Raw genomic sequence first — 26,990 nt, forward strand, 5'->3', positions numbered from 1 at the left:
TCGTAACTTGGGTAAATAAAAAGAGTTGTTTTCAAGTACAAAGACAGGAACGGTATTTAAATTACTTTCTTAAATTATGAATTAACTACAACTTGCTACGTTTTTGTAAAAGCAGCAACACCCAGATGTTATTCAGTCAAGAAAGTTATTTAAATAGAGCTGAAAAACCACTGCATCATGCCCCAAACAACAGGTGAGAAACCGATCACTGCACTGCAAAAACACAAAATCTTGCCAAGTATTTTTGTCTAGTTTACAGTGCAAATCAATCAAATTTTATTTGTATAGCACATTTCAGCAGGAAGGCATTTCAAAGTGCTTTACATCATATCAAACACAGAAAAAACAATGCAACATAGAATCAACTCAAATATCTCAGTACAGTTGAAATATGACAACATTTTATTTATAAGTAACTTTTCAGCAAGATAAAGAGCTTATTTTACATCAATAATTCCTAAATATTGGTGAAAAAGTTCTAGTTTCACTGGCAGATTATGAAACTTTTGACAAGACATATTTCCCATATTTTAAATTAAATAATCTGCCAGTGAAACTTGTTCTTTTTTCATCAATATTAAGGAATTATTGACTTAAAACAAGCTCTTTATCTTGCTGAAAAGTTACTTGTAAATACATTTTGTCTTATTTCAAGTATATTAAGATATTCATACTGGAAACTAGACAAAAATTATTTTTTTTTACTGTGGCGTCTATCAGTTTAAGAAATTCCCAACAATGGAAAAATGTATTCCCAGTTGTCACCAGTAGCAGTTAGAAGGATATAAATAAGCATGAAATAATAGATTTATCATTGCTTTTTGTTCCACCGTAATGTCAGCGTTTCATTTGGAGGAAAAAGGTTTCAAGCCTGAGGACACAATACCAGTTGTCAAGTATGGAGGTGGCAGCATCATGCTGCGGAAGGGGTTTGCAGCAGGAGAAACTGGTGCATTTCCCGCAAAAAATGTGTGGAAAAAAAGAGAACTGAAAACAAATACCACTTTGATCATTTTAATTTTTAGAGTTCCAGCAAATTGATTGATAATTGATCCGTTTTTTGTTTTAAATATCCAAAATACTGCTAAACGTGATGTGACCTTTCACGCCTCCTCAGTCTTTTTTGTTTTTAAGAAGTTATTAGGCATTATCTATGACAGCATATGTCAGATTAATCTCAAAATTTGACATTTTTATAACAAATTAAAAAATTTTCGAGCTCAGAAATTTTCACATTTTTTTTCTAGGAATTTTCTGAGATTAATCTAAAACAAATTTGGCGGAAATTTAACCCTCTTTTTTCTTCTATATATGACCTCCAAGGAGTGAAGTACGCCTGAGAATGTTGGAGCAACTTGAAACTGCTACTTTGTATGGTTACCTAGCAACCAAAGTATTGCTAGGCAACCAAAGAGTGAGTGAGTGAGTTAATGTCACCAACTTTACTTACAGATTAGAAAATATAAAAAGTTATTTATATTCCCATACTTCAACGAGGGAATAGAGGGAACTTTCAGAGAATTAAAACTAAAAGACAAACAACGTCTTCCTCCTAGATTGTTGACGATGCTGAAAATGTACAAAATTAAGGAATTTGTCATGACAAACGTCAAAAATTGGTCAATACGCTCAATTTTGAAATCTGACATGATATTTAATAAAACTCCAAATATTTATTCTGAATTTCCTTCAAACGTCTCCTTAAAAAGTTATTGGTATTCATGTTTATTTTGTTATGTTTCTTTCCTTTACTGATTTATTCATAAAACCATGATAGTTTGAATACATATTAGTGATCTAATAGGTTTATTATTGATAAATGAAGAATATTTTATTACAAATAAAGCTCAGTTTATATAAACTATGCAATAGAGGACTGATAATAAATATTATTGATTATAGATAGATTTGAGACTGAAAAAGGTTTCAATACACAATTATTAATTTGTCATCGACTGCTAAATTTAATACTCCTTAATTTATTGTTTATTTATTAGAAACGTACTAATTTGCACATAAATCATCTGGAAACTTTTGGCCTCACTTTGTTGCCAGCAACAGCGAGCGTCATTTTCTATGAAATCTGGCAAATCCTCCATCATTACATGTTAGCTGTCAAAACTGAGTTTTTAAGACAGGAAAACATCCCAAAATAAATCAGTGAAGATGTCAAAAATCTCATTTGTGCCACACGGGCTGAACCAGTGAACATGGCTGTCCTCACAGGACGAGGAACAGACCCGGCTGTCAGCTTCGTGACAGACCAGCAACACTCAGAAAACAATTCGACTCACGCTTCATTACACCAGAACACACACAATTTGCTAGATTTTCAAAAAGTCACTCAAAGACGACATCATCCCAACACATTTTTAATTCCATAATTGATAAAATTGTAAAATAGCGCAAGCTGGAGCGGCTCTGCTGCGCTGGTTTTTAATGCCGTGCAGCTCATCGGTTTCCAACTTCAGAGAGTTGTCATGAAGCGTAACCACGGCAACAAGGTGTCGGTCTCACAACTGCTAGCAGCTGATTAGTTCAGCGGCCTGAATAACGTTTGAACTTTGACCCCCAGAATCCCAGAGGAGTTGAAAAGGAAAGAAGAAGGAGGAAGTTCACACTGTCTCTTCCATCCATCGTATCCCCTACTCCAACATCTCTCTGACCAGACGGAGACTTAAAGAGGAGCAGCAATAGCAAATGAGGTGGATCAGCAGAGCTTGGTGTCATCCAGGAAGTGTTAGCATGTCTTGATATCCTAGCAAGTATTTTTGGTGTAGTTTCTGCTGCAAATATTTTACTACACTTGAAATAAGACAAAACTAACATAATTATTTTTTCAGCAAGAAAAAAGTCAATAATTCTTTTATACTGATGAAAAAATTCTATTTCCACTGGCAGATTATTTCACTTCTAACATGGGATTGTTGGGCACTGCCCACCTTTGGTTGGAGCTACAATCCCTTTCAGATAAATAAAGTCTGTTTGAATTTAATTTGGGCAAAACTCTTAATCTGTCAATGAAAGCATAAAAGTGTAACGAGTTTCACTTTTAGAACTGAATTGCTGAAGTAACTCAACTTATTTGCTGATTTTATGATATGTAGACATGATGACACAACCGTCAGAATAAAACCTTTCCTGATCAAAAGAACTCCGGCGCTGACGGACCAAATGGGACATTGAGAGGGAAAGTTTGTTAGAAGGATTTAGGTCTTATGATGAGCAGCTGGAGGCTGGGAGGCGGCGGCCCCTCGGAAGGCCTGCGCTCGCCGTAAACACGCTTCCAACCCATCAGTTGGCGGCGACACGCTCATCGTGTTCTTGTTTTCCTGCGTCTCTCGTTGACTCGCCTAGCTTTAATTGCTCTGCTGACGCAGAGACACCGGGGCGAAGCTTTGGAGTTTCCCTCCACGCCTCAACACGCATTCGGCTCTAACGTGGATGTTCGCGTCGAAGCTTCAGGGCGGATTTAATTAAGAGAATGTGACTTGTTGTAATAGCTTTCATGTTGTGAGCCGAGGCTGAGACATTATTGATTAATGAGATTATCGTCTGGTCAAAGTCTGGATGAAACCGCTCCCAAAGAGATGTCAGTCTGAACGGCGCCGCTCCGAAAGGGAAAATGAAAGAACTTCTAAGACGAAAGATACATTTCCAACAAAAATTGCAGAAATTTTTAGGTTAATCTTCAAAATTTTCTAGAAAAAACAAGGAAATTTCTGAGCTTCTAAAGTTGCAAGTTTTCAAGAAAAAAAATTTGAGCTCAATCTCGGAAATTTTCAAGAAAATAACTTGGAAATTTATGAGATGCAAAGTTGATCATTTTTGACTTTTGAAACTTGATATTTTCGACTTTCAAGTTTTTTCTAGAAAATTTTTGAGATTAAATGTCAAAATTCCTTAGTTTTATTTATTTATTTATTTATTTTTTACAAATGTTCAACTATTTCCAGGTTTTTTTTCAAGAATATTTCTGAGATTAAATCTCAAATTTTCTTCCTTTTTTCCCCCACGAATTTTTGACTTAACAAGGTGAGAAATTTCTGAGATTAACCTAAAACTTTCTAGGATCTTTTTGTTGCAAATGCTCAACTTTTGGAGCTCAGAAATTTTTCTTGTTTTTTCCTTGAATATTTCCATGTTTAATCCCAAAACTTTAGAATTTTTTCTCACAAAAATTTTCAACTTTTGGAGTTCAGAATTTTTTATTTTATTTCTCATATTAATCTTAAATTTCTGAGTTCTTTGGCAGAAATGTACCCCTGTTTTTTAATCTACGATGACTTGGGTCATCTAGGAATTCATAAGACCAAGTGGATTCCTGTCAGAAAAGTCGACAGGCTTTAAATATTTACCATCTGAATCTAAATCAGTCCTGTGGCTTCAAGCTGTGAACCATGTTGAGGAAAAGCTGTGGACAGATAGACGTGATGTGTTGGACCCAGGTGAAGCCAAAACACCCAGACATGATCTGATTTCTACAAACAGTCAGAAACTTTTGGATTTTCCTCAAAAAGCTCATCTGGAAGTCGTCGGCTGGCTGCTCAGCGTATCGATTCGCATGTCAAATTTTGGTATCTTGAAGATCAAAATGAAAATAACTCATTTATAGAACATAATTACAAAATTATGAAGGAGTATTAAGGCAATACTAAGTAAAAAAATAAAATTACAAGAATAAAGTCGATATAAGAATAAAATAATAAAAGACAAGAAAAAAGTTAATTTGTCATGATCAGGGTCATACTATGACTATTCCCATAAAATTACTTTATCTCATTCCTGAAAAATTATGACTTTATTTTCATAATGTTACAATTTTCAAAACCTTGACTTTAATCTCATATTATGTCAATTTTATTCTTGTGTGACTTACGAGAAAATCATAATTTAGCTTTTTCTAACACGCCACCATAGATTGTTATGAACACCTGGGAATAATTTCATATCAAAAGTACCTTTAGAAATGTTTATTTTGAAAAACTGCGAATTGCTGAATATTTATTTCACCATAATGTAATAGATTTACAGTTTTAAAGTTATCTTAATGCTCTCAGAACAGCTTTAATGCTGTTAAAAATCTGCTGTTTTTTAACATACGACAAGTTATGGCCAAAAACATACATATTTAAAAGCAAGTGTTCCTTTTAATATATTTTACTAATATATAATCACAACAACCAGTAATTTGCTAAAATTAGCACCAATCAGAATAAAATCAACATCTCAGAAACAAGTTTATTAGACTCTGTCCTGAGTTCATTTATTACGTTTCAGAATAAAATCATTGATCTAATAAAACTCAATCATTTGCACAGTTCCAATTTCTGGAGCGCAGATTGCCTCTCCATTCACTTATTAAACATTCACAAATGGATTGCTTCGTGTCAGTCACTCTTTCTTTAGCTGATGAAGGCTCACCCTCCATTCTGGAGAAAATCCTCTCAGAATTGGACGTGACTGTATGAGAACGACTGTTTCCCAAATTACTGCGACTCTAAGCCATTAGAAATGAGGGGAGTGAAGTTTTCTTCAACTGAGTCAGGAATCCGCCTCGGGGTTTTCTCATTTTTTTTTCTTTTTAATCAACCTTAAAACCTTTAAGTATAAATAACTGCTGCCCTTAGAAAAGGCTCCACCTCGCAAATGAAAGCCACAGCATCCTGATTCAAAGCCAGAAAATTAATTAAACCAATCTCTCATCAAATGTTGCTTTTTGCACAGATTAATTTACTGAAATGGAACCGGATTCATCTCCCAACTCGGTTAATAATAACTGACGAAAGGCAGAAAGTCAACCTGCTGCAGCTCCTCTAGTAATGCTCTTGAAAGTATGAAAATGAAAGACTGTTCCCATGAAAGGGCAGCACAGCAGGGAGCCCAGCAGCATGAAACACAAAGCATCTTTCAGAGCTTTTTCTGCTCCCCAAAAACCAAAAACCGTTTCAGTTGCTGCGAGACCAACGCTTCCTCTTGGACCTCCAGCGGAGCGTGCTAATATGACATCCTTTCAAAATACCTAGATTAATAGTAATATGGAGCATTTGCAAAAAAAAAAAGCTCTCAATTTTTAATTAAAATTTGAAATTACAATATTATTGGTGCTAAATATTACATAGATTTCTGCCTTGGCAGGGTTTCTGTTCTCCTGCTAGTTTATCAAGATTTTTTATTTTATTTTTTTGTTTTGTGACTTCATGTTTGTTGAGAAATTCTGCAGCAATGCAACTTGAATTTTAAAAAGTAACTTTTTCCACACCACACTGGTGCATAAACAAACCATCACTCAGTCAAGAAAAACCTTAAAATAAAGATGATTGGATGCAACATGATGAGCGTTTAGAACAAACTTTAAAAAACACAAACCTCACCAAGTAATTTTGGTTTAATTTCTACTGCAGATATTTTACTTAAAATAAGACTAAACTAATTTACAAGTAACTTTTCAGAATGATAAAAGCTTGTTTAATGTTAATACTGATGAAAAGAGTTGGTTCTACTGGAAGATGTTTCTTGCTGAAAAGTTACTTTTAAGTTAGTTTGTCATATTTAAAGTGTATTAAAATACTTGTACTAGAAACTAAGCAAAAATACTTGGTTAGATTTAGTGATTTTTTATGGAATCTCCATTCCTTTCATTGTGAGACGACAAGCACCAATTGGTTGGACATCTGCTGAATTAGGTCAGTTATTAACTTTAGATATAGGAGTTTATTTTAAGTCAATAATTCCTTAATAGTGCTGAAAAATTACTAGCTGATTATTTCACTAAAACATGGGGAAAATATCTTGTTATAAGTGAAACAATCACTATAGGAACTAGTGATTAATATAATTAAATGTCCCTGTTCCACCCATTTCAGTGCTTGGGAGATACACCTAATAAAACCAGGACATTGTTACTGATATTTCCATTTTAAGCTGTAAAAGCAAAGTGTTATTGTGCTATTCTTAAACAAAACTCATTAATTGTTGATATGAAGATCCTCCGGTTAGGTTAGGCTTCCAGATCCTCTGAACCGCTGTCAGAGCTCATAATAACAAAAGGCCTGGTGAGTATACTTTACAGGTCAACACAGCTGCAAGGCAAATCACTTATCCACATTGAATAGTAGGCAGCATGTAGGCAGCACAGAGTTATTGTTCCACGGCTGGAGCATGACATTTACTGCTGGGAAAACGCCGGGCTGGAGGTGAGTGGGCTGTGCTGAGCAGGAAGACGTAAACCCTCCACTCTGTGCTTCTTCCATCCCCAACGAATGAATTACAACATTGAAGCTCGGGGATATATATACATTTATGCTAGTCCAGTCCTCAGATGCGGAAAGCCAAGACTTGTAAGTACATTAAAAACGAATTGTTATGAATTATTTAAAATGCAACAACAATCTTGGTATTGAAAATAAATTTAAAAGCCTTTTTGGAAAGAATAAAAGAACCGCCTTCCTCCTTAAAGCGGCTAAAATTAGAAGAAAACAGAAGGACTAATCTCAGGAAGATCTCACTGTCGCCATCTTGCAACATCAACACTAAAGGTGACCTGCTATGCTTCTTCAAACTGGTTAGAATGGGTCTATGGTCTAAACAAAACATTTTCATTACATTTTTTGCACAAAATATTTCTTAAATAATAAGTTTTTAGTCAGAATTAATTTGTTTAGGTTCTCTTTTACTTTAAATCCAAATAGGCTGCTGCTGGCCACGCCCCCAACTCAACACTTACACTCACCTGAATAGATGAGCAATTATACAATCGGACATGTTTGAAAAGCAGAACTGGAGCCTACTACATAACCAAAAAAAACAAAAAACACAGGAAATGTTTTCAGGAAAGGAATCTGTAAGCTTGATGATCGTGTCCTTTAAATTCTGGGAATTTAATGCTTAAACTTTCATGATCCAAGAACTTAACCTGTTACTCCCAGGAAATTAACTTGGAAATTTCAGTAAAGTGCTCTCTAATTTTTGGGAATGTACATTTCAAGAATTTAGAAAGAGGACCCTTCAAGTTCATGGAAAGTAACTTGTCTATTTCAGAAAAATATCTCAAAAACAACTCCCTAAATTCCACAAAAGTCCCCAGCGTTTTACAGGAAAGTCACCTAAATTCACAGATGCGCAATTATAAAACTGTACAGCTTTGAAAGGCAGAAGTGGAACCTCCTGCACAACCAACAAGGATGCAGCAAGTGGTTTCTGCATGGTAAGTAAAAAAACAAAACACTCATCTTTTCCAGCAGCCATTGTGCAGCGCATACAGCAGTAAATCCAGCTGACCAAACGTGCTGGAGTTCCACTTGGGTTGCTAGGGAACCAGTGCCCATCAAATGTGACTCAAAAATTGGGAGGTTTTTGAAATGACTCATTTTCCAGACACTGCTTTAACTCGCTCCCAAAAAGCGATAGGGTGTTTATTTTAAACACTTTAGAAGCAGCTGAGACCCAAAGATGTGATAAATGTGAATTCTGTCTCATTTAAAGCTCATTTTTTCCTGCTAAATCTTTCCCTGACATTTATTCCTTTTTACGGCTGATTTCACTGTTTGGTATTTCCCTGCTCTTGTTATTCGTTTTGTCAACTTTGGAGTCAAAGTTAAGGAAAAGGAAACTAGTGAAATGTCAAGAGGTGAGAGGCTCAACCTTAAGACATTTGCAGAGGTAATCAATCAGACTGACAGCGGTGCCACCGTTCGGTTTGCCTCATGGTTGTAAAACACAGAGGGCACTTTGCCACGTAACGAAGCAGGACCGCTCATAAAAGTAATTAATTTCTAAACATCATCATAGGAAACACCAATTAGGAACAAGGGATAACAATATAAGGTCATGGTGGAGACTTTCTACTCGATTATGTGCTTCAAGAACAGAAGTTCAGCCATTATTATGCCTTTATCTGGGTAAGCTGATTATCAACCTTGCAATAAATCAATGTGAGAATATCAACAGTAGGGGTAATGCATGAATTATTAAGGAGTTTAATAAACTGGTGCTGTAATGTGACCACTTTATAGCAGGCTGCTGCAGTGCGTCTGAACACGGCGGCTTTAATAAAAGAGAAACGTGGTCAGATTTGCCAGTCGTCTCATTCACAACTTGAAATTGGTTTTCAAAAGCAGTTTCTTCATAATTGGTGGCAGTTCAGGGTCAAGAAATAAGATTCAGGCTTTGACTATTTGAATGAAAATCCACCATCATTATATCAAATGTTCATGTTTATTTAGGCCATTTAGGTATTTGTTTATACCACCAATACTAATTTGGTACCATGTATTGTTACTTTGAGACACTGCTAATGCTAATTGTTCTGTACTAACCCTTTACTTTAAGCAAAGTGAAGGAATTAGCAGCTGCATTAGGATTAACAAGCTAAAGCTATAGGCTGCAGTAGCATTTGTCTTTTGCAAACACTATTTACATTAACAACATTTTAATGGCAGCTAATATTTAGCTTTTTGTTTTGATTTGGGTTCTTTTCCTTTCTATTTAAGAAAAATATGCAAAGAAAGTTAGCTAGTTAGCTGCTATAGGCTAATTATTGCTGGATTAATGCATCATTTAAATTGACATAGTGATTACTACTTATTATATATTTATGGGTTTTGTTCATGTCTATCCAGAGATGATAATATCATAAAGAGGAAATGGGATAATTAGCTTCTTACAAAGCTACAAAACTAAAACACACAAGTAGCTATGTGTGCCATTCAAGCTCTGAAAAATCATTAACCTTCATTTACCTACTAACAATATAATTTTATAAATGTATGCTTTTACTAGATCTTTGGAATGAAGATGATAGTAACATCAAGGAAATAAGATGGTTAGCTGCTATATTGTGCTCACTATGTCACGCTAAGTAGCTAAACTCTACATGCTACAGCAGCATTTGTGCAATTAGACAACGTACAAATTGTTTGAGGTACAAATAAAACTTCTAAGTTTCCAAAATAAGATAAAAATAAATAAATGTTTGTTTTTGCTATAACGTTACCAACACAAGTCATATGATGAAAATTAATATATATATATATATTTAGATATTTATGGGCCACAGAAAAAGTAGGAACAAGTTGCCAAGAGAAGAGAAAAAGAAGAAACAATTTTTTTTTGCAAACTATATTAGTTGAGCCATAAAGAAATAATCTCATGCTCTGAAAAGCAGTTTTGGAGGTTTTAAAATGGTAAATTTGTGTTTTAATTCAGCAGAAGGTAATTTTTAATAAAATGTTTTTTACATATCTGTAACAACTGTCACTGTGTCCTGACAGTACAATATGAGATAGATAATCTGTTTAAAAAATCAAGCTCCTCTTTCTCATCCTGGCAGTACTATTACCATCTGCAGAAATATGCTACTTCCAGTCAGAGTCAGGAGGAGGGTCTTAGTGCTGTCAATCAAGCTTGTGTACACACTGGTCGTTCCCCACAGCCGTGTCTAGCATGAATGCTGAAGCTTTTAGCATAGCCACCGTTCATCAGCGGATAAACAGTTTTTCTGCAATTATAAGTACAGATACAATAGGCCTTCGCAGCGCTTTGCTGCTCGGGCCTAATTAAAGCTGCAAGCAGCCTCGGGCGGCCCTCGCAGCAAGCGCCGCTCCGGCCTATTGGCCACCGCGGGGGTTCCAGCCACCGCAGAAGCTCTCGCACGGTTTCCACAGCCGCAGCCCGCTCCCCACTGCAGGAGCTGTCGCGCATTTTCCCCACCCGTCCACCGGGCGACACGCGTGAATGCGTTCGGCAGCGCTCCCCGACGACTGTCAAAAAATCTGGTGCAGATTGGTCGATGCATCGAGGAGATACAGCCGATGTATTAACTTAGGGAGCGCAGTGGAGTCAAATTACATTTCAAACCCGTTGGGCTCTTTAGAGGTGAACAAAGGTCATAAATATCCAGTTTGGTGCCAATCGGATGATCTATGTGTGAATTAGAGCCAAACGTGATAAACGTGATATTCGCCATTTGGCCACGCCCAAACGGTTCAGCCAGCAGCGAGCATTGACAGTGTTTATCATCCAAATCATCTTGATTAGGTCAAGAGAGCCATAAACAGAGCTTTCCAAGGAAAAAAACGGCACTTCCTGTTCTGAGGGGGCGGGGCTTAGATGACGTCATAATATGATGACATAGAATTTTCAGGCATCCCACCAGCATCACTCAGGCCAAGATTGGTGCAGAAGCTATCGACCGTTCACAGTAAAATATGAGACTTCCTGTTGTCAGACGGCGTGGCCTAAGTGATGTCATCATTTGACCATTGGATATTATTGGACACCCGATGATGATCAATAACTGAAAGTTTGGTGTCTCTGTGAGTTTTTGTTAGAAATACAAATTTTTCATTTATTCCTGTGTATTACAAAATCGAAGTATTTCATTTGCAGGGCAATGCTGCCCTCTGGTGTTGAATTACTGAAAACGTTTCATTATTTCAGTAATTCGACACCAGAGGGCAGCATTGCCCTACAAATGACGAACATGGACTGTTTATTCTGTTTAACACAGAAGATCTCTCTCATTCGTTCTGAGGGGGCGGGGCTTAGATGGCGTCATAATATGATGACATAGAATTGTCAGGCATCACACCAGGAACTATGAAATTATATACAAGAGGTATTTATTTCTTTAACAAATAATCCAATCTGTCATGTTGCAGGTCTGGAAGCCGGTAAGACGGTGAAGCTGGAGCCCAACGCCGTTCTGGGCTTCTACCTGCGGGTCACGTGCAAGGAGGAGAAGAGTCTGAGGAACAACAAGAAGTTCACCACGCTGGATGTTCAGAAGAACGGCGTTCGCTTCACAAACAGGTGGGTGTTTTCGCCGTGCCTGTACACATCAGGGCGAGCTGATCCATAACCCCCAGCCTCGCTTCTCGTCAGCCGCTGCGCTGACCCTTGAACTCTTTCTATTATGTCTCTGCAGCAAGCTGAGCTCTCTGAACGAGGAGTACACCAAAAACAGGGAAGAGTACGAGGAGGCCCAGAACGCCATCGTCAAAGAGATCATCAACATCGCCTCAGGTGTGGCCTCACCATCACATGCTGCGCGTGGTGTCCTGTCAGCATGGCATTGATTTTACCAGCAGAGGAGTCTCTGGTGTCTTGGCTACATGGAAATGATGAATATCTGTAAACTGCCTTCTGCGCTTTTCTCTAATTGATTTCAGTCACATTTCTTCCAAAGGCCACTGAACTACATATTCCTTTTAAGTCCTAATTACCATTTCTGTAGGTGAGGTTAGCACTTTAAAAATCAAACAGATCTAATTTTTGTGGCTGCACATGCTCCAATCCTTCATCTGTGACCGCTTGTTCGAGGTTTTTGTTGCTCATCTGCCTCCAGGTTACGTGGATCCCCTTCAGACGCTGAGTGACGTCATTGCGCAGCTCGACGCGGTGGCGAGCTTCGCCGTGGCATCGGTGTCCGCTCCGGTTCCGTACGTCCGGCCCCGACTGCTGGACGACGGCCACAGGCGTCTGGAGCTGCTGCAGGCCAGACATCCCTGCATGGAGACGGACGCGGACACCGCCTTCATACCCAACGACCTCAGCTTCGTCCAGGGGGAGAAGAGCTTCTATATTATAACAGGTGGGAGGGGCCATGTTTTTGGGACATTATTTTAAATGTTTCATGTGACTGGTCAGTTTCAATCACAAAATGATCCTATCTGCTTAAACCTGTTATGCTACCTTCACATTTTCAAATTCAAAAATACCTTATTGATCCTAAAGGGAAATCAAAAGTAACACGTTTAATTAAAGAGTTATTGTAGATGGTGATTGCTGAGGGGCAGGAAAGATCATCTGTAGTGGTCTGTATTTTTATTTTGAATGTTTTTATTCTTCCATTTGGGTCATTTTATGCTTCCAGAAACAGCCTGAGTGCTTAAAAAAAACCCACCCAGTCATTTTTTGGCAATAAATGAATGTTTGTAACCTCTCCTTGGGCTGCCACCTTATCGTGGTGGAGGGGTTTGAGTGCTCCAATGATCCTAGGAGCTATGCTGTCTGGGGCTTCATGCCCCTGGTAGGGTCACCCAAGGCAGACAGGTCCTAGGTGAGGGACCAGACAAAGTGCAGCCCGAAGACCCCAATGATGAACGGCACCATTGGACTTCGTGTTCACTCGCCCGGACGCGGGTCACCGGGGCCCCACTCTGGAGCCAGGCCTGGAGGGGGGGCACGATGGCGAGCGCCTGGTGGCCAGGCTTTTACCCATGGAGCCCGGCCGGGCTCAGCCCGAAGAGGAAACATGGGCCCCCCCTCCCATGGGCCCACCGTCTGTGAGAGGGGCCAAAGGGGTCGGGTGCATTGTGTGATGGGTGGCGGCCGAGGGAGGGGACCCTGGCTGTCCGATCCTCGGTTGCAGAAGCTGGCTCTTGGGACGTGGAATGTCACCTCTCTGGTGGGGAAGGAGCCGGAGCTAGTGTGTGAGGTTGAGAGGTTCCGGCTAGAAATAGTCGGTCTCACCTCGACGCACGGCTCTGGTTCTGGAACCAGTCTCCTTGAGAGGGGCTGGACATACTTCCACTCTGGAGTTGCCCAGGGTGAGAGGCGTCGGGCAGGAGTGGGCATACTTGTTGCTCTCCATCTCGGCGCCAGTATGTTGGGGTTTACCCCTGTGAACGAGAGGGTAGCCTCCCTCCGCCTACGGGTGGGGGGACGGGTACTGATTGTCGTTTGTGCTTACGGGCCAAACGACAGTTCAGATTACCCACCCTTTTTGCTGGGGGACTTCAACGCTCACGTGGGTAATGACAGTGAGACCTGGAGGGGCGTGGTTGGGAGGAACGGCCTCCCCGATCTGAACTCGAGCGGTGTTCTGTTGTTGGACTTCTGTGCTTCTGTCCTTTTTGGCTTGTGGGACCCCGGAAGCAGCTGATGGGTACCGGCGGGTGAAGCGGCATGCAGCTCGGGTGGTTGCTGAGGCAAAAACTCGGGCGTGGGAGGAGTTTGGAGAGGCCATGGAGAAAGACTTCCGTACGGCTTCGAGGCGATTCTGGTCCACCATCCGGCGTCTCAGGGGGGGAAGCAGTACGGCACCAACACTGTTTATAGTGGGGATGGGTGTCTGAAAACTCAGCTGTTTCAAGAACTTCCCAGTAAAGTCGCAATCCAAGTGGAACTCCCAGATGTTTGGTGAAAGGGGGGCGTGGCCAGCAGCAGCTTATTAGGATTTAAAGTGACAGGACCCCCTAAAACAACTCTGTGTGAATAGGCAGAACTGATCAGACTAAAAACTCACTATATAAGAATTATTTTCTACAAAAAAAGTGCTTTGTAAATCCCATTAAGCTATTCTAACTTGTTCAAGGAAGAAGAATAATAGGTCAACTTTATTTAATGCCGGAATAATTAGAGAATTTTTAATGACAATAGTTAAGATTGCAATGGCTAATGATGACACGGCTTTATAAACTTAATGTAGATTAAATCAAACATCTGAGTTAAATGGAGGCACACCTGTAGATGCATTTTAAATTAAGTTCTTGTGGAACTTTATGAAAAATACAGACATTTGAAAAAGAACTACGGGCATCCACAAGTCTGATTCACCCTTTAGGGCAGTTTCAAGATGATTGAGGATGTAATGTTCATCTTTTCAAGCTTTTATGCACAAATATAAACAGAGTGGAGATGTCCAGCAGTCATATTTTAGGGAGGACCTGAGGAAAGCTAGCTAGCTTTTTTTGATAGGCTCAAAAAAACTACCTACCGGTTTGCTGGACGACATTTGTCTTTTCCACTGGCTTACCTCTGTTACAAACTTGAACAAAAAAGCCACTGCAGTATAAAATATAAAATTTTTTGGTACACTTCTGCCATGTTTATAGGGCTTAAAAAGTTTTACATTTGAGTTTGACTCTGGTTTGTATGGTTTTGTGCTTGCAGGACCAAACATGGGAGGGAAGTCCACATTTATCCGTCAGGTGGGTCTGATCGCGCTGGTGGCTCAGATCGGCTGCTTCGTGCCGTGCGAGAAGGCTGAGCTCAGCGTGATCGACAGCGTTCTGGCCCGAGTGGGAGCAGGAGACAGCCAGGTGAAGGGAGTGTCTACCTTCATGTCTGAGATGTTGGAAACTGCCGCCATCCTCTGGTGAGACAAACAAACCTCGGAGCACGATGGGAAAAACGAGCGTCTCCTCTTAACCTCTGTGCCGTCCCTTGCAGCTCTGCCACGGAAAACTCGCTCATCATCATCGATGAGCTCGGCAGGGGAACCTCTACGTACGATGGCTTCGGGCTGGCCTGGGCCATCAGTGAACACATCTCCTCCAAAATCAGATGTTTCTGCCACGAGCTGACGGCCTTGGCGGCACAGCAGCCGGCCGTCCACAACCTGCACGTCACCGCCCTGACGACCCACAACACGCTCACAATGCTGTACCGAGTCAAACCAGGTCAGTAGTGGAGCCATTAGATTGGTGGATGAATGGATCTCTGTTAATAATACCCTACACAGGGTTTTGGCAGATTTGTGACACTGTGAAACATGGTGGCAGTAGCATCATGCTGTGGGGATGCTTTTCTTCAGCAGGGATAGAGGAACTGGTCAGAGTTGAAAGGAAGATGGACGGAGCTTAGTTGAGGGTAATGCTGGAATAAATCTTGTTAGAAGCAGCAAAAGACTTGAGACTGCGGCGGAGATTCACCTTCCAGCAGGACGACGACTAAAAACATTCTTCATCCAATCTGACTGAACCTGACCTTTTATTTAAAGGAGCATCCAGATCTACAAATCTGCAGGGGACGCACCAAAACTTGGCTGGGGTCGACAAAACGTGTCTTTTTTTTCTGTCTTCATTACAGTTTTACTCCTGTTTTTGTTGATCTGTCATGTGAAATCCCCCCAAAAATTCCCAGAAGGTGAAGTCTGTAAAAACCTTTTACAAAGCACTTTAAACAGATATGTTTAATAATAGCGTTTAGTCACAATGGATTTGTTGGTTTTAGCACACATTTAAAGCATAAATAGCTCAACAAGCTGTTCTTAATGCCAATAATTCACTTTCCTGTAACTTGTTTATCTGCCAGAAAAGTCATGCCTTTTAACTGCATCGCTGTGGTGCTTTCATGGACCGGAAAAAATGTGATTTTTTCCCCCTGGTCAAGCTGAAAATCACCCGGCTCCATCCTTGAGCCAAGAAAATTTTCCATCCTAATTTTCAATACATGAACTGATTCTCAATTTTCTGGACCTACTGAGTAGGTAGTTGATGTGAACATTAGATTTTATGTATTTCATCAGAACTTCTTGGTACATGTTGTTAGTTTTCAACACGGCCATCTGGAAAAGAAAGTTCACATGAGCATCAATGAAATTGTAAAAAACTAAGTACACCCCATTGATGTTAGAGCCTCCTTCAGAAATGATTTATATTTATTTATGACTTCATCAGAGTTCCCAAATTGTTGCAGAGGAAATGTTTATATCGGAATGAGGTCTGGACTTTTGCAACGAATATAACTTATCAAATATATGTTAGTTTTATGGTAGGAATCTGATTTATTTCCTTTAAGTTTTTGGATTTTTAGAGTAAAGAGAGAAAAAAATACAATGAGAGACAAAACATCTAATGTCCAAAGTAAAGCGCAGTGGTGGAGAAAGTACTCATACAATGTACTTAAGTAAAAGTACAAATACACAGACAAAAATTTACTCAAGTAAAAGTCAAAGTACCACATTATTATTTTACTTAAGTAAAAGTAAGAAAGTACAAGCTTTTAAAACTACTTAAGTATTAAAAGTAAAAGTACTTGCCGACCATAATACCTAACGGCTTATATAATGTCATTAAGTGTACCTATCGTATTTAGTTTTAATAAATCAGTAATGTACCATTTTAATGAGCAATGCTGTTACTTGCAAGTTCATGCTAGTGTAACCCACATAAAGTGGGTATGCCACTTTAAGAGAAGAGGTTAAGGAAGCTGGGTGGTCTGCCTGGCCAATGAGAAGTTTGGTTTCCAGAGCGTCTGGACCAATCAGGGTGCAGGCTGCCGTTGTGGATCCCGCCCTTCTCCCCCGGGTCTGCAGTACCGTTGGTTTTGCTCTAGAGATCCGACGCGGTGAGACTGCTGAGCGGGGCAGCGCCAGAGTATGTATCCCGACAGTTAAAAGTATTTTTTACGTGCTGTATTAACTGTATTGTGGATAAACTCTTTTGTAAATAGATTTTATGTTGATTGTCCAGCTTTTGTGCTGGAAATTATTTATTAAATGAATACAAACTGAACTTCAGTTTTTTACCGTTAGAGCCATTAGGAATCGTTGGCTCTTTCTGGCAGTTATTTCAGCTTGTTCTTCGTAGATAAAAGGTAAAATTTAGGCTTTAACATAATTTTATTTTATTAAGTTTATATTATTTAGATCAAATATGCCTTGTTACATCGTTTAGTGCCCCACGCATCCGGATTGAGACCCACTATACGGTTGTCTGAAGTGTGTCGCACTGAGATCGGTGAGCATATTCGGAGCCTTTTATTTGTGTTTTTGTCGTTTGTTACATTGTTGTTAAAAAAATATCCGTTGTTTTAGTAACTAGGTAATGTTTTGTTACTGTGTTGGAAAGAAGGATTAAAGCTAGAACGGCTTGGTAAAGTCCTGTATTTCTGCTGGTCCTGTCTGTTGACAGGTCAGGTTTTTTTTTATACTGGATCATTCCTGAAGTGGATCCCTCCTTTGATATTGATGGCGAGCCTTCCCACCTGGACCTAAAGAGAGAACCAGATTTCGTCTACCCCATTTGGAGTCATGCTGCACCCTGCGGTGTGGTAGGAGAGCAACATACATCTTCACACACGGTTATGTGTGAAACCTACAACTGACATTCTCCATTATTATTGTTTTTTTTATTTATTGATTTTTGGACAATACTGTTTGGATTGTTTTATTTCGGACATTGTGACGCACAGCTGTGGTGGAAATTCTCCTGTGAATGAAGTTGAATCAAACCAAATTGGGATTAATTTGATTAATCTGCTGACTAATACAATTTGGAGTGCAGATTACCAGGGTGCACCCGAATTATTTGAAATTAAGAATTAGCACTTGGCCAAGTATTATTGTTATTTCTTTTTTTTTCATTTTATTGTGTGTAATTTTATTTTCATAATTGTGTGTTTTGTGCAACTGTTAATTGTGTGTTTTCTGTCACTAAAACCAGTTCTTTAAATACACCCAACTGCCCTTGTGTGTCATTTAAACACTCCACTGTGCTCCGATAGCCGAACCTATTGGCCCATTTATCCAAAATATATGTAATACCCTTCTCTACTGTGTTACACTAGCTTATAACAATATACAGTAATCGTATTTATTTACTGCAGTCGAGTTCAACAAAAAGCTTGCTAAGATTACATAAAACTTCACTAACAAATTAATTTAACATCGATAGCGTTTAGCAACTTAACTTACCTCAATATGTTTTTTCAAATTTGATGGTGAATTTTTGAAAGATAGAATTTCATGCTTTCGGGGAAGGCAAAGGCGGCATTGGAATCTCCAGGAAGCGTTTTTTGACCCAGTTATTTCAAAGAAATCTTTTAAATAAGACCATGGGTGGGGCAGGTCTTCTGGAGGATGACTATCCTTGGACTCCATTCTGGGAGTTAATGATTCTACAGGTCCTGCGTACTGTGCTGCTCTTCTTGAGGGAGGGCCTAATGGTTATTTCCCGCTTTGGATTGGTTCAGCAGACTGATTCTGCTCTCGCCATTGGATACTTTCAAACTAACGAACAAATCAAAAAACTGAAATGCGTCTTGGATGTAACGAGTAACGAAACGCTATATAGAAATGTAGTGAAGTAGAAAGTACAGATATTTACTGTTAAATGTAGTGGAGTAAAAGTAGAAAGTATCCATTATTAAATCTACTTAAGTAAAGTACAGATACACAAAAATTGTACTTAAGTACAGTATACCCACCACTGGTAAAGCGAAGCAAGTTGTCCAATTTACAAAAACAAATGACCTAAGTCAAAAAATAATTTGGAAAAACAGTTTGAAGTCCAGCATGCAAATATCAGAGCAAAATAAACTATTCCTTTTAAGTCGTTGCGGCTTTCATGTGTGGAAACGCGATGCAGGTGTTGCTTTAAAACAGAAAGAAGATGTGCTAAAACTGCAAACTGTTACCTCCTATTGTTTTGTTTGGATACAAACATGATTCATAATATTGGAGAATATCAGTTATCGGCTATAAGAGCTATATTCATATCAAATATCAATATTAGCAGTAATTTTCATATCTGTGCATCCCCAATGGAAACAATAGCAGTGTATTTAGTTTTTCCAGTGATTGTTCGTTTCTGATCTTCCTCTTAAAGCTGAATGTTTTTACATAACATGTTTTCATATGTTGCAAAGTATCAGTTAAGGCGGCAAATATTTAGTTATCAATTAATTTAGTTATCGATTATTCTGATGATTAATCAGATCATTTCCTTCTGCTGATTTTTAATTTAAAGTATATGCAGTATAATCTTTTTAGCTTTTGGATTAATCAATTGTATAGCAAAATCTGCTTAATAGGAGTTTTTAACATTTTTTGTATACATAATCAATCCTAACATCAGAATAATTAATGTACTTCCCTGAGGTTGGCCTCTTTACACTCTCAAGACGTGTTTGAGTTTTAAAAAACTGCAATTTCTCAACTGAATGAACTCAAATACCTGACCTGCCTCCTCAGGTGTGTGCGACCAGAGTTTTGGGATCCACGTCGCTGAGCTGGCCTGCTTCCCCCCGTCGGTGATGGCCGTGGCGAGGGAGAAGGCGGAGGAGCTGGAGGAGTTCCAGGAACCTGTGGGGGACGATTCGAAGCGGGACGAAGAGCCCGAGGTCAAGAGACGGTGGACAGATAAGCAAGTAAGGCTCGATTTGACACAATTCTTCTGCTGTCACTCTAATGCGAACTGTCAGTGTTGCTCTCTTTTCCTTGCGTGTCGTAAATCGAGCGCTTCAGAGGCAGAGCCGGAACATAAATTAGTAGCTGGTGAAAATTACTGAGAAAATGCAATTGTTTTCCAGGAGTTATGTACAAATAACTCCCTGCAAAAGTATTTACACCTCCTTGAATAGTATTTCCTTTAAAGGGGCATTGTTATGTATTTTCCAGGCACAAATTTATAGCACAATCAAGTAGCTATGTTACCTTCAGTTGTTAAAGTGCTATAGTGTATGTATATATCAAATATGACTTAAAACATTTTTGCTTTGTAATTTAACGCTTTGATATTGGGCCTTTTTTGAAACTCCGTCTTCAGGAAGTCATCACAATATGGCTCCTTTATTAACTCTTTAACATCGTTTTTACCAGGGTTTCACTGAGAAGTGGCTCGTTTAATGAGCTCAGCAGGTGGGTAGTTCCACCAGATGTTTGCTAATTGCTTCTGGCTAGTCTGAAGGAGCTGAGTGGAGGAGTAACCTGGGTGGGCTGCTCTGTGAGTCGGAAGCTTGCAAACTGCAGCTCAGAGGAGGAGCTATGCCTGGAAGGCAGAGCTAGGTCTAACCAGGCGTTTTCACAACTGAATGGTTGCCATGGAGATTAAAAGATTTGTCAAACATGCACGAAAACCTCAATAAAATTTGCAAATACTAATCTAGAAATCCAAGTTTTTGCCTTTTCCAGGGTCCTTGCTTTCTATACCTAATAATCTCCATCCTGTGTCTCCTTCAGGTGGGAGAAAAGGTGATCCAGGACTTCCTGGAGAAGGTGAAGGCACTTCCTGTCGTCACCATGACTGAGGAGGAGGTGAAGGCAGAGCTCAGGAGAATAAAGCAGGACTTGGTGGCCAAAAATAACACGTACATCAGTGAGATACTTGCCCGCTGCGCTCCTGTAAAAACTGCCTGACTTTTACATTTTTTTCTCTAAATGCTCATGTTCACCTAAAGCTCATGTAGGAATAGAGTTGAGATTAGAGTGCCTATAATCTATAAGTTTTTCAATAAAGAATTTCTCTTAATTTGCTTTCCACCAACATCTGTACATGTTTCTTTGAATTTGAAGCAGATTTTTGATTCAAAGAAAGAAAACCAGAACTTTGTGTTCTGGTTTTGCCTGACCTGACCTGATATGTTGCATCGCCTGACCTGATTGTTGCTGAATGAGCTCGTCTTCATCTGATCTGGGTTTCCAGGAAGCCAAGCGTCATATAGGGCAGATAAGGAATAGGCATGTCTGAAGGCTTGCCACCGTCATCTGGTGGCTGTGAACATTGTTCATGTATAGGTCTTTGGTGTCAGTGTTTGCTCTGTTGATAGCATTCAGTAAGACTGCAGCACGGGTTTCATGCATGTGGAATTGAGATTTCCCGCAGAGAACCCTAAAGAGATCTGATTTCATGCGGAGGACAGACATGGCTTAGTTTCTTCAACATACCCTTGGTGAGAAGATACAAGCGAAGGTTATGTTTGAGCTGATCTCATTTTGACAGAATGTGTTTATTCACAAAAACCTTAAGCATTATATCTATTATTTTTTCCCTTAAATGGTCCTCCATTCTCAAAGCAGAGGCTTTGGCAAGCCAGTTTGTCATATAATCTGTTTTATTCACATGCTAAAAATTGAAACTGACTCAGATACAATTTGATCCACAACTATGTGGAGTGTTAGGTTTTAGCATTTATTGTATTTATTAAGATAGTCCAGGTGCAGGTCAAATGCAAGTTCAATTTGTACATCAATCCAGTTTCTTTGATATGTGTGTGTGGGGATGGAGAGGGATGCAGGTGTGTGTGTGTGTATTAGAGAGTTTGTGTATGGCCTTTGTACTTTTTTTTCCTGGTGCTTAAATGCTTTTATAATGCACGGGACAAAAATGACCCATCAGACAATCCTTGTACTCTAGTGGTGTGCAGCCCACATGGGCAAAGCATCACTTTTTCTAATGATGGGGTCAATTTAGGAAGTCATAAAATTTCAAGCCGGAAAAAAGATAGTTTACGGTATTTTTTCTGCAGGTAAACATGGTAATGGGTCACTTTTGACCCGCAAGACAACACAAGGGTTAACTAAAATGTGTCAGAAAAGAGGAGACATTGCGCTTTGTAGACAATATTGAGTTATTACAGTAATTTCACCCCCGCAGTAGCAGGGGAGCTGAGGGGCGCTCTTTTAATGGACAGTAAATAAAGAAAATTACTTCCTAGATATTGAAAGTTCCAGTTATTGATAAATGGGCAAATATATTTACTCAGAAAACATTTAAAGAACTACATACAATTAAAATAAGTAAAAAAAATATTCAGGCGGAAATTTGAAATTTAGGTAATAAAATGCTAAAGAAAAAGCAATGATTTTGCTAAATCATCTCCATTTGTTTATTATAACTCACCTAAAACAGGAGAGATTTTGTTTTGTTTAAGTTCAGATTGGCTGTAGCAAATGTTGAAGGGAAAAACCTTCTCTGCATCTTCTTTGTACCAATCTAGATGAGGAAGCCACAAACCGACAGCTTCTGAGAATGATGAGTTTTGGGTTTTCATGGCACATTTTGTTTTGCCACCAGGGAATAATTCCCTTGGGCGTAAATCTCTGCATTGTGCCACTCTGGGGCAGCTCTCTGTGTCAAAGCAAGCATGTTCAGCTGATCGACATTTCCAAGAAGCTGGTCAGAATTCAAATTCTGTCTGGAATAATGAGGCATGATGGCGAACCTGCAGGCCTGTCGGTGGTGGTCGCCGCCATCGCTCTCTGGTCCCATCGACTCATTCCTGTCACGCTTTTCCAGTATCAACCTTATGTTCTGCATTGTTTCCACTGTTGGTCACGTTTCATAAATTATAACACGAGTTTCACTGCGTGTAATTGAAGTTACACCCCAAAGACCTGTGACTCGATGCGGTTTAGTTCCATCTGTAAAGCACATAAAGAAAGCAAACTACAATGTTTTGACCTTATTCTCTCTTTATGTTTGGCTTCCCGTGATTTCCTTTTATACAATCATGTTCAATAAATTAAGAAGTCACTAAGTGAAACATTATGTAGATTACAGACTGATGTTTTGAAACTTTTATTTCCTGATTTCCTGCTTCCAGCTAATGAAAGCATGACTTTTAAGAATAGAGTATTACTTCAGACCAATAATAAAAGTAATGTGGATTTCAAAAAATGTCTCCTACCTCCTTGAAGTTCTCTTCTAAGAAACAAATCTCATCTCCCCCTGAACTGTCAGAGTTGGAGAGGAAAATGACACAGAACTTTGGATTTACACTCTATGCACTGCAAAAACAAAATCCTACCAACTGCTTTTGGTTTACTTTCTAGTGCAAATATCTTATTACATTCGACATAAGACCAAACTAACTTAAACGTAACTTTGCAGCAAAATATAGGAGCTTGTTTTAGGTAAATAATTCCTTTATATTGATGAAAAAAGTACTGGTAGATTATTTAATTTAGAAGACATGTTTACCATAAATCCAGGAAAAGAAAGGTTTCCAGAGATGGTGGAAATATGTCGACATATCTAACATAACTTCTCTATTTTTGGAATTTTGTAAATGGTAATTTTGACCTAAAAAAGTCTGAATGTAAACATCTGGGTTCAACTGTACAATGCAAAAATGTAAAGTTAAAAAAGTAATGTAAATAATGTAAACTAGAAATAAAATTAAGTTAGAAGTAACTTGTTAGAAGTAACAAGATGAAAGGGCTTGTTTTTAAGTAAATTCCTCAATACTGACAAAAATGTTCTGGTTCCATCAGATTATTTTACTTATGGCAAGGGAAAAGTATCTTATAAGTGAAATAATCTCTCAGTGAAACTATACTTAAAAAAAAAAATCAATATTAAAGTTATTGACCTAAAACAAGCTCCTATATTTTGCTGAAAAGTTACTTGTAAGTTCATTTTAATTTTATTTCTAATCAAGATATTTTCACTACAAACTAGACCACTCTAAGCTGTTTTTGCAGTTTTTCTTTTTGAGTAAAAAAGAAACCAAACAAACTTTCTTTTAACTTAGAGATGCCTATTTAGTTTCACTCGACATTTTAATCAGAGCAAGTGAATGAAAAACCAGACATGTTTGATCTAATAAAGTTTTATTTTCTTAGAAATGGCAAGTTTTCAGTTTTCTTTTGTCTTTCTAAGAAAGTATACCCCTTTTTGAATTTCAACTAGCATCTACTAATGGTTATTGAATACTTCACAATATATTAAGTCTAGATGTTATGGTACATGCTTACGACTCAGGCTGCATGAGGAGCCAAAGTCACCACGATACACTGGGAGGAGGGCAGAAACAGGTGGGGACGGGGGGATACAGGGCGCTGCAGACTGACCAGGTTCCAGTTAAAAAGGGGGCTGTAGCGCCCCCTATTGAAACCCTCTCCACAAAACACTGACTGCATCAACATATAAACACACACGCACACAAAGTTTGCACTGTACACGACACACATTTACACACACCTCTTTATACAAGTGTGGAGCTTCTGCACCGGCCATTTAAACTAACTCACAGGAGAGGGTTTAGTGTTAACAAGCTTCTCTTTCACAGAAAGAAATTCACCACTGGAACCTTTCAGCTTCTGCAGTCCAACGTGGCGGGAGGCGGGGACGGGAAGGGACGCTAACCAAAGGAAAAAAAATAATTATTATAATAATATATAATAAAATAAAAGACATTCAAATACAGTCAGCTTTTTGCTTGAAAATACAAAACTACATGAGAAAGCATTGAAATAAAATCCATCAATCAGAACATATATATATATATATTTTTTTTAAAAAGCCCAAGTGCTCCATCTCTCTCTCTCTCACACACACACACACACATACACACCCCCACGCACACGCACGATCAATCTTTTCCCTTTTTTTTAATCCAATGGGGATGGCAGCTGCGAGGAAGCAGGAAGTATTTTTAACCGCAGTTCGCAAGAGGATTAGCTGTGTGGAGATCTTCATGCTTTAAGTGCCACCAGGTGGACCTCGAAAGCCCCTCAGAATAACCTGCCCTTCCCAGTCTTCTTTGTTTACAGTCTGGAGCGAGGAATCGCTTCAGGAAGCTCCACGGCTCCCTCTAGTGACCCCCTGCAGCGAGTGCGGCTGACGCCAAATGAAGCTGCTTCCTCTGCAGCCTCTTCCACTGAGAGCGCTGAGCTCAGAGTCTCTCTGGGTCCTTATACAACCCCTGGCAAAAAGTATGGAATCACCAGTCTTGGATGAGCACTCATTCAGACATTTCATGCTGTAAAACAAACTCAGATCAAAAACATGATACAATATTAAGGTCGTTCCAAAGTGCAACTTGTTGGCCTTCAGGAACACTCAAAGAAATGAAGAGAAAACATTGTGGAAGTCAGTGAATGATACTTTAATTGACCAAACACAGGGAAATAAATATGGAATCACTCAATTCTGAGGAAAAAAGTATGGAATCATGAAAAACGCATAAACAAAAGACCATTCAAAATACATCACTAGTATTTAGTTGCACCACCTTTGGCTTTTATAACAGCTTTCAGTCTGTGAGGCATGGACTTGATGAGTGACAAACAGTATTCTGCATCAATTTGGTGCCAACTCTCTTTGATAGCAGTTGCCAGATCAGCTTTGCTGGTTGGACCCTTCTTGTGGACCATTTTTTTCAATCTCCACCACAGGTTTTCAATTGGGTTGAGATCTGGACTATTTGCAGGCCATGACATCGACTGAATGTGTCTTTCTTCAAGGAATGCCTTCACTGTTTTTGCCCGATGGCACGATGCATTGTCATCTTGGAAAATTATTTCATCATCACCAAACATCTGTTCAATTGAAGGGATGAGAAAACTGTCCAAAATGTCAATGTAAACTTGTGCATTGATAGAAGAATTAACCACAGTCATCTCCCCAGTGCCTTTGCCTGACATGCAGCCCCATATCATCAAGGACTGTGGAAATTTGGTTGTTTTCTTCAGGCAGGCCTCTTCATAAATCTCACTGGAACGGCACCAAACAAAAGTTCCAGCATCATCACCTTGTCCAATGCAGATTCTTGACTCATCACTGAAGACAACTTTCATCCAGTCATCCACAGTCCATGATTGCCTCTCCTTAGCCCATTGGAGTCTCGTTCTTTTATGTTTAGGTGTCAATGCTGGTTTTCGTTTAGCTTTCCTGTATTGAAATCCCATCTCCTTTAGGCGATTTCTTACGGTTCGGTCACATACATTGACTCCAACTTCCTCCCATTTATGCTTCATCTGTTTAGTTGTACTTTTTCGGTTTTCAAGACAAATGGCCTTAAGTTGTTTGTCTTGACGCTTTGATGTCTTTCTTGGTCTACCAGTACGCTTGGCTTTAACAACCATTCCATGCTGTTTGTATTTGGTCCATATCTTGGATACAGCTGACTGTGAACAGCCCACATCTTTAGCAACCATGCGTGAAGGGTTACCTTCCTCAAGAAGTTTCACAATCCTCTCTTTTGTTTCAAGGGACATTTCTCTTGTTGGAGCCATGGTTCTCACCACTCCACTTCGTCCAGCAGCCCTCCAAGGTGTCATGACTGCAGGTGTTTTGAACTGCACACTAACGGGCACATCTAATCTGGGGCAGGTGTCCATTTAGGGAAAGGAAATAGACTGGGTGTGTCCTTTTTTTTCTACCTCCAATTTGAGTGATTCCACACTTTTTTCCTCAGAATTGAGTGATTCCATATTTATTTCCCTGTGCTTGGTCAATAAAAGTATCATTCACTGACTCCCACAATAGTTTCTCTTCATTTCTTTGAGTGTTCCTGAAAGCCAACAAGTTGCACTTTGGAACGACCTTAATATTGTATCACGTTTTCGATCTGAGTTTGTTTTACAGCATGAAATGTCTGAATGAGTGCTCATCCAAGACTGGTGATTCCATACTTTTTGCCAGGGGTTGTAGCTGCAGGCGGATGCACGTTTAGAACTGGGTGTGTGTGTGTGTGTGTGTGTGTGTGTGTGTGTGTGTGTGTGTGTGTGTGTGTGTGTGTGTGTGTGTGTGTAAAATGCA

At 39.3% G+C, this 26,990-nt stretch overlaps 1 protein-coding gene and 1 long non-coding RNA gene across 2 annotated transcripts; both read left to right on the top strand.

The window, feature by feature from the left end:
* The first annotated feature begins 8,619 nt into the window (after positions 1-8,619).
* Positions 8,620-20,990, top strand: LOC106700380 (DNA mismatch repair protein Msh2-like). The gene is made up of 8 exons (XM_023326782.1): positions 8,620-8,629; positions 11,661-11,811; positions 11,927-12,024; positions 12,347-12,592; positions 14,896-15,100; positions 15,175-15,404; positions 19,700-19,875; positions 20,687-20,990. The coding sequence occupies exons 1-8, from the start codon at positions 8,620-8,622 to the stop codon at positions 20,861-20,863; spliced, it is 1,293 nt and encodes a 430-aa protein (XP_023182550.1). The 3' UTR covers positions 20,864-20,990.
* Positions 16,892-18,183, top strand: LOC111606150. The gene is made up of 2 exons (XR_002751926.1): positions 16,892-17,102; positions 17,261-18,183. It is a non-coding gene; the product is annotated as an uncharacterized LOC111606150 (long non-coding RNA).
* Positions 20,991-26,990: the final 6,000 nt, after the last annotated feature.

The sequence above is a fragment of the Xiphophorus maculatus genome, chromosome 21 (genome assembly GCF_002775205.1).
Source record: "Xiphophorus maculatus strain JP 163 A chromosome 21, X_maculatus-5.0-male, whole genome shotgun sequence".
NCBI classification, from domain to species: domain Eukaryota; kingdom Metazoa; phylum Chordata; class Actinopteri; order Cyprinodontiformes; family Poeciliidae; genus Xiphophorus; species Xiphophorus maculatus.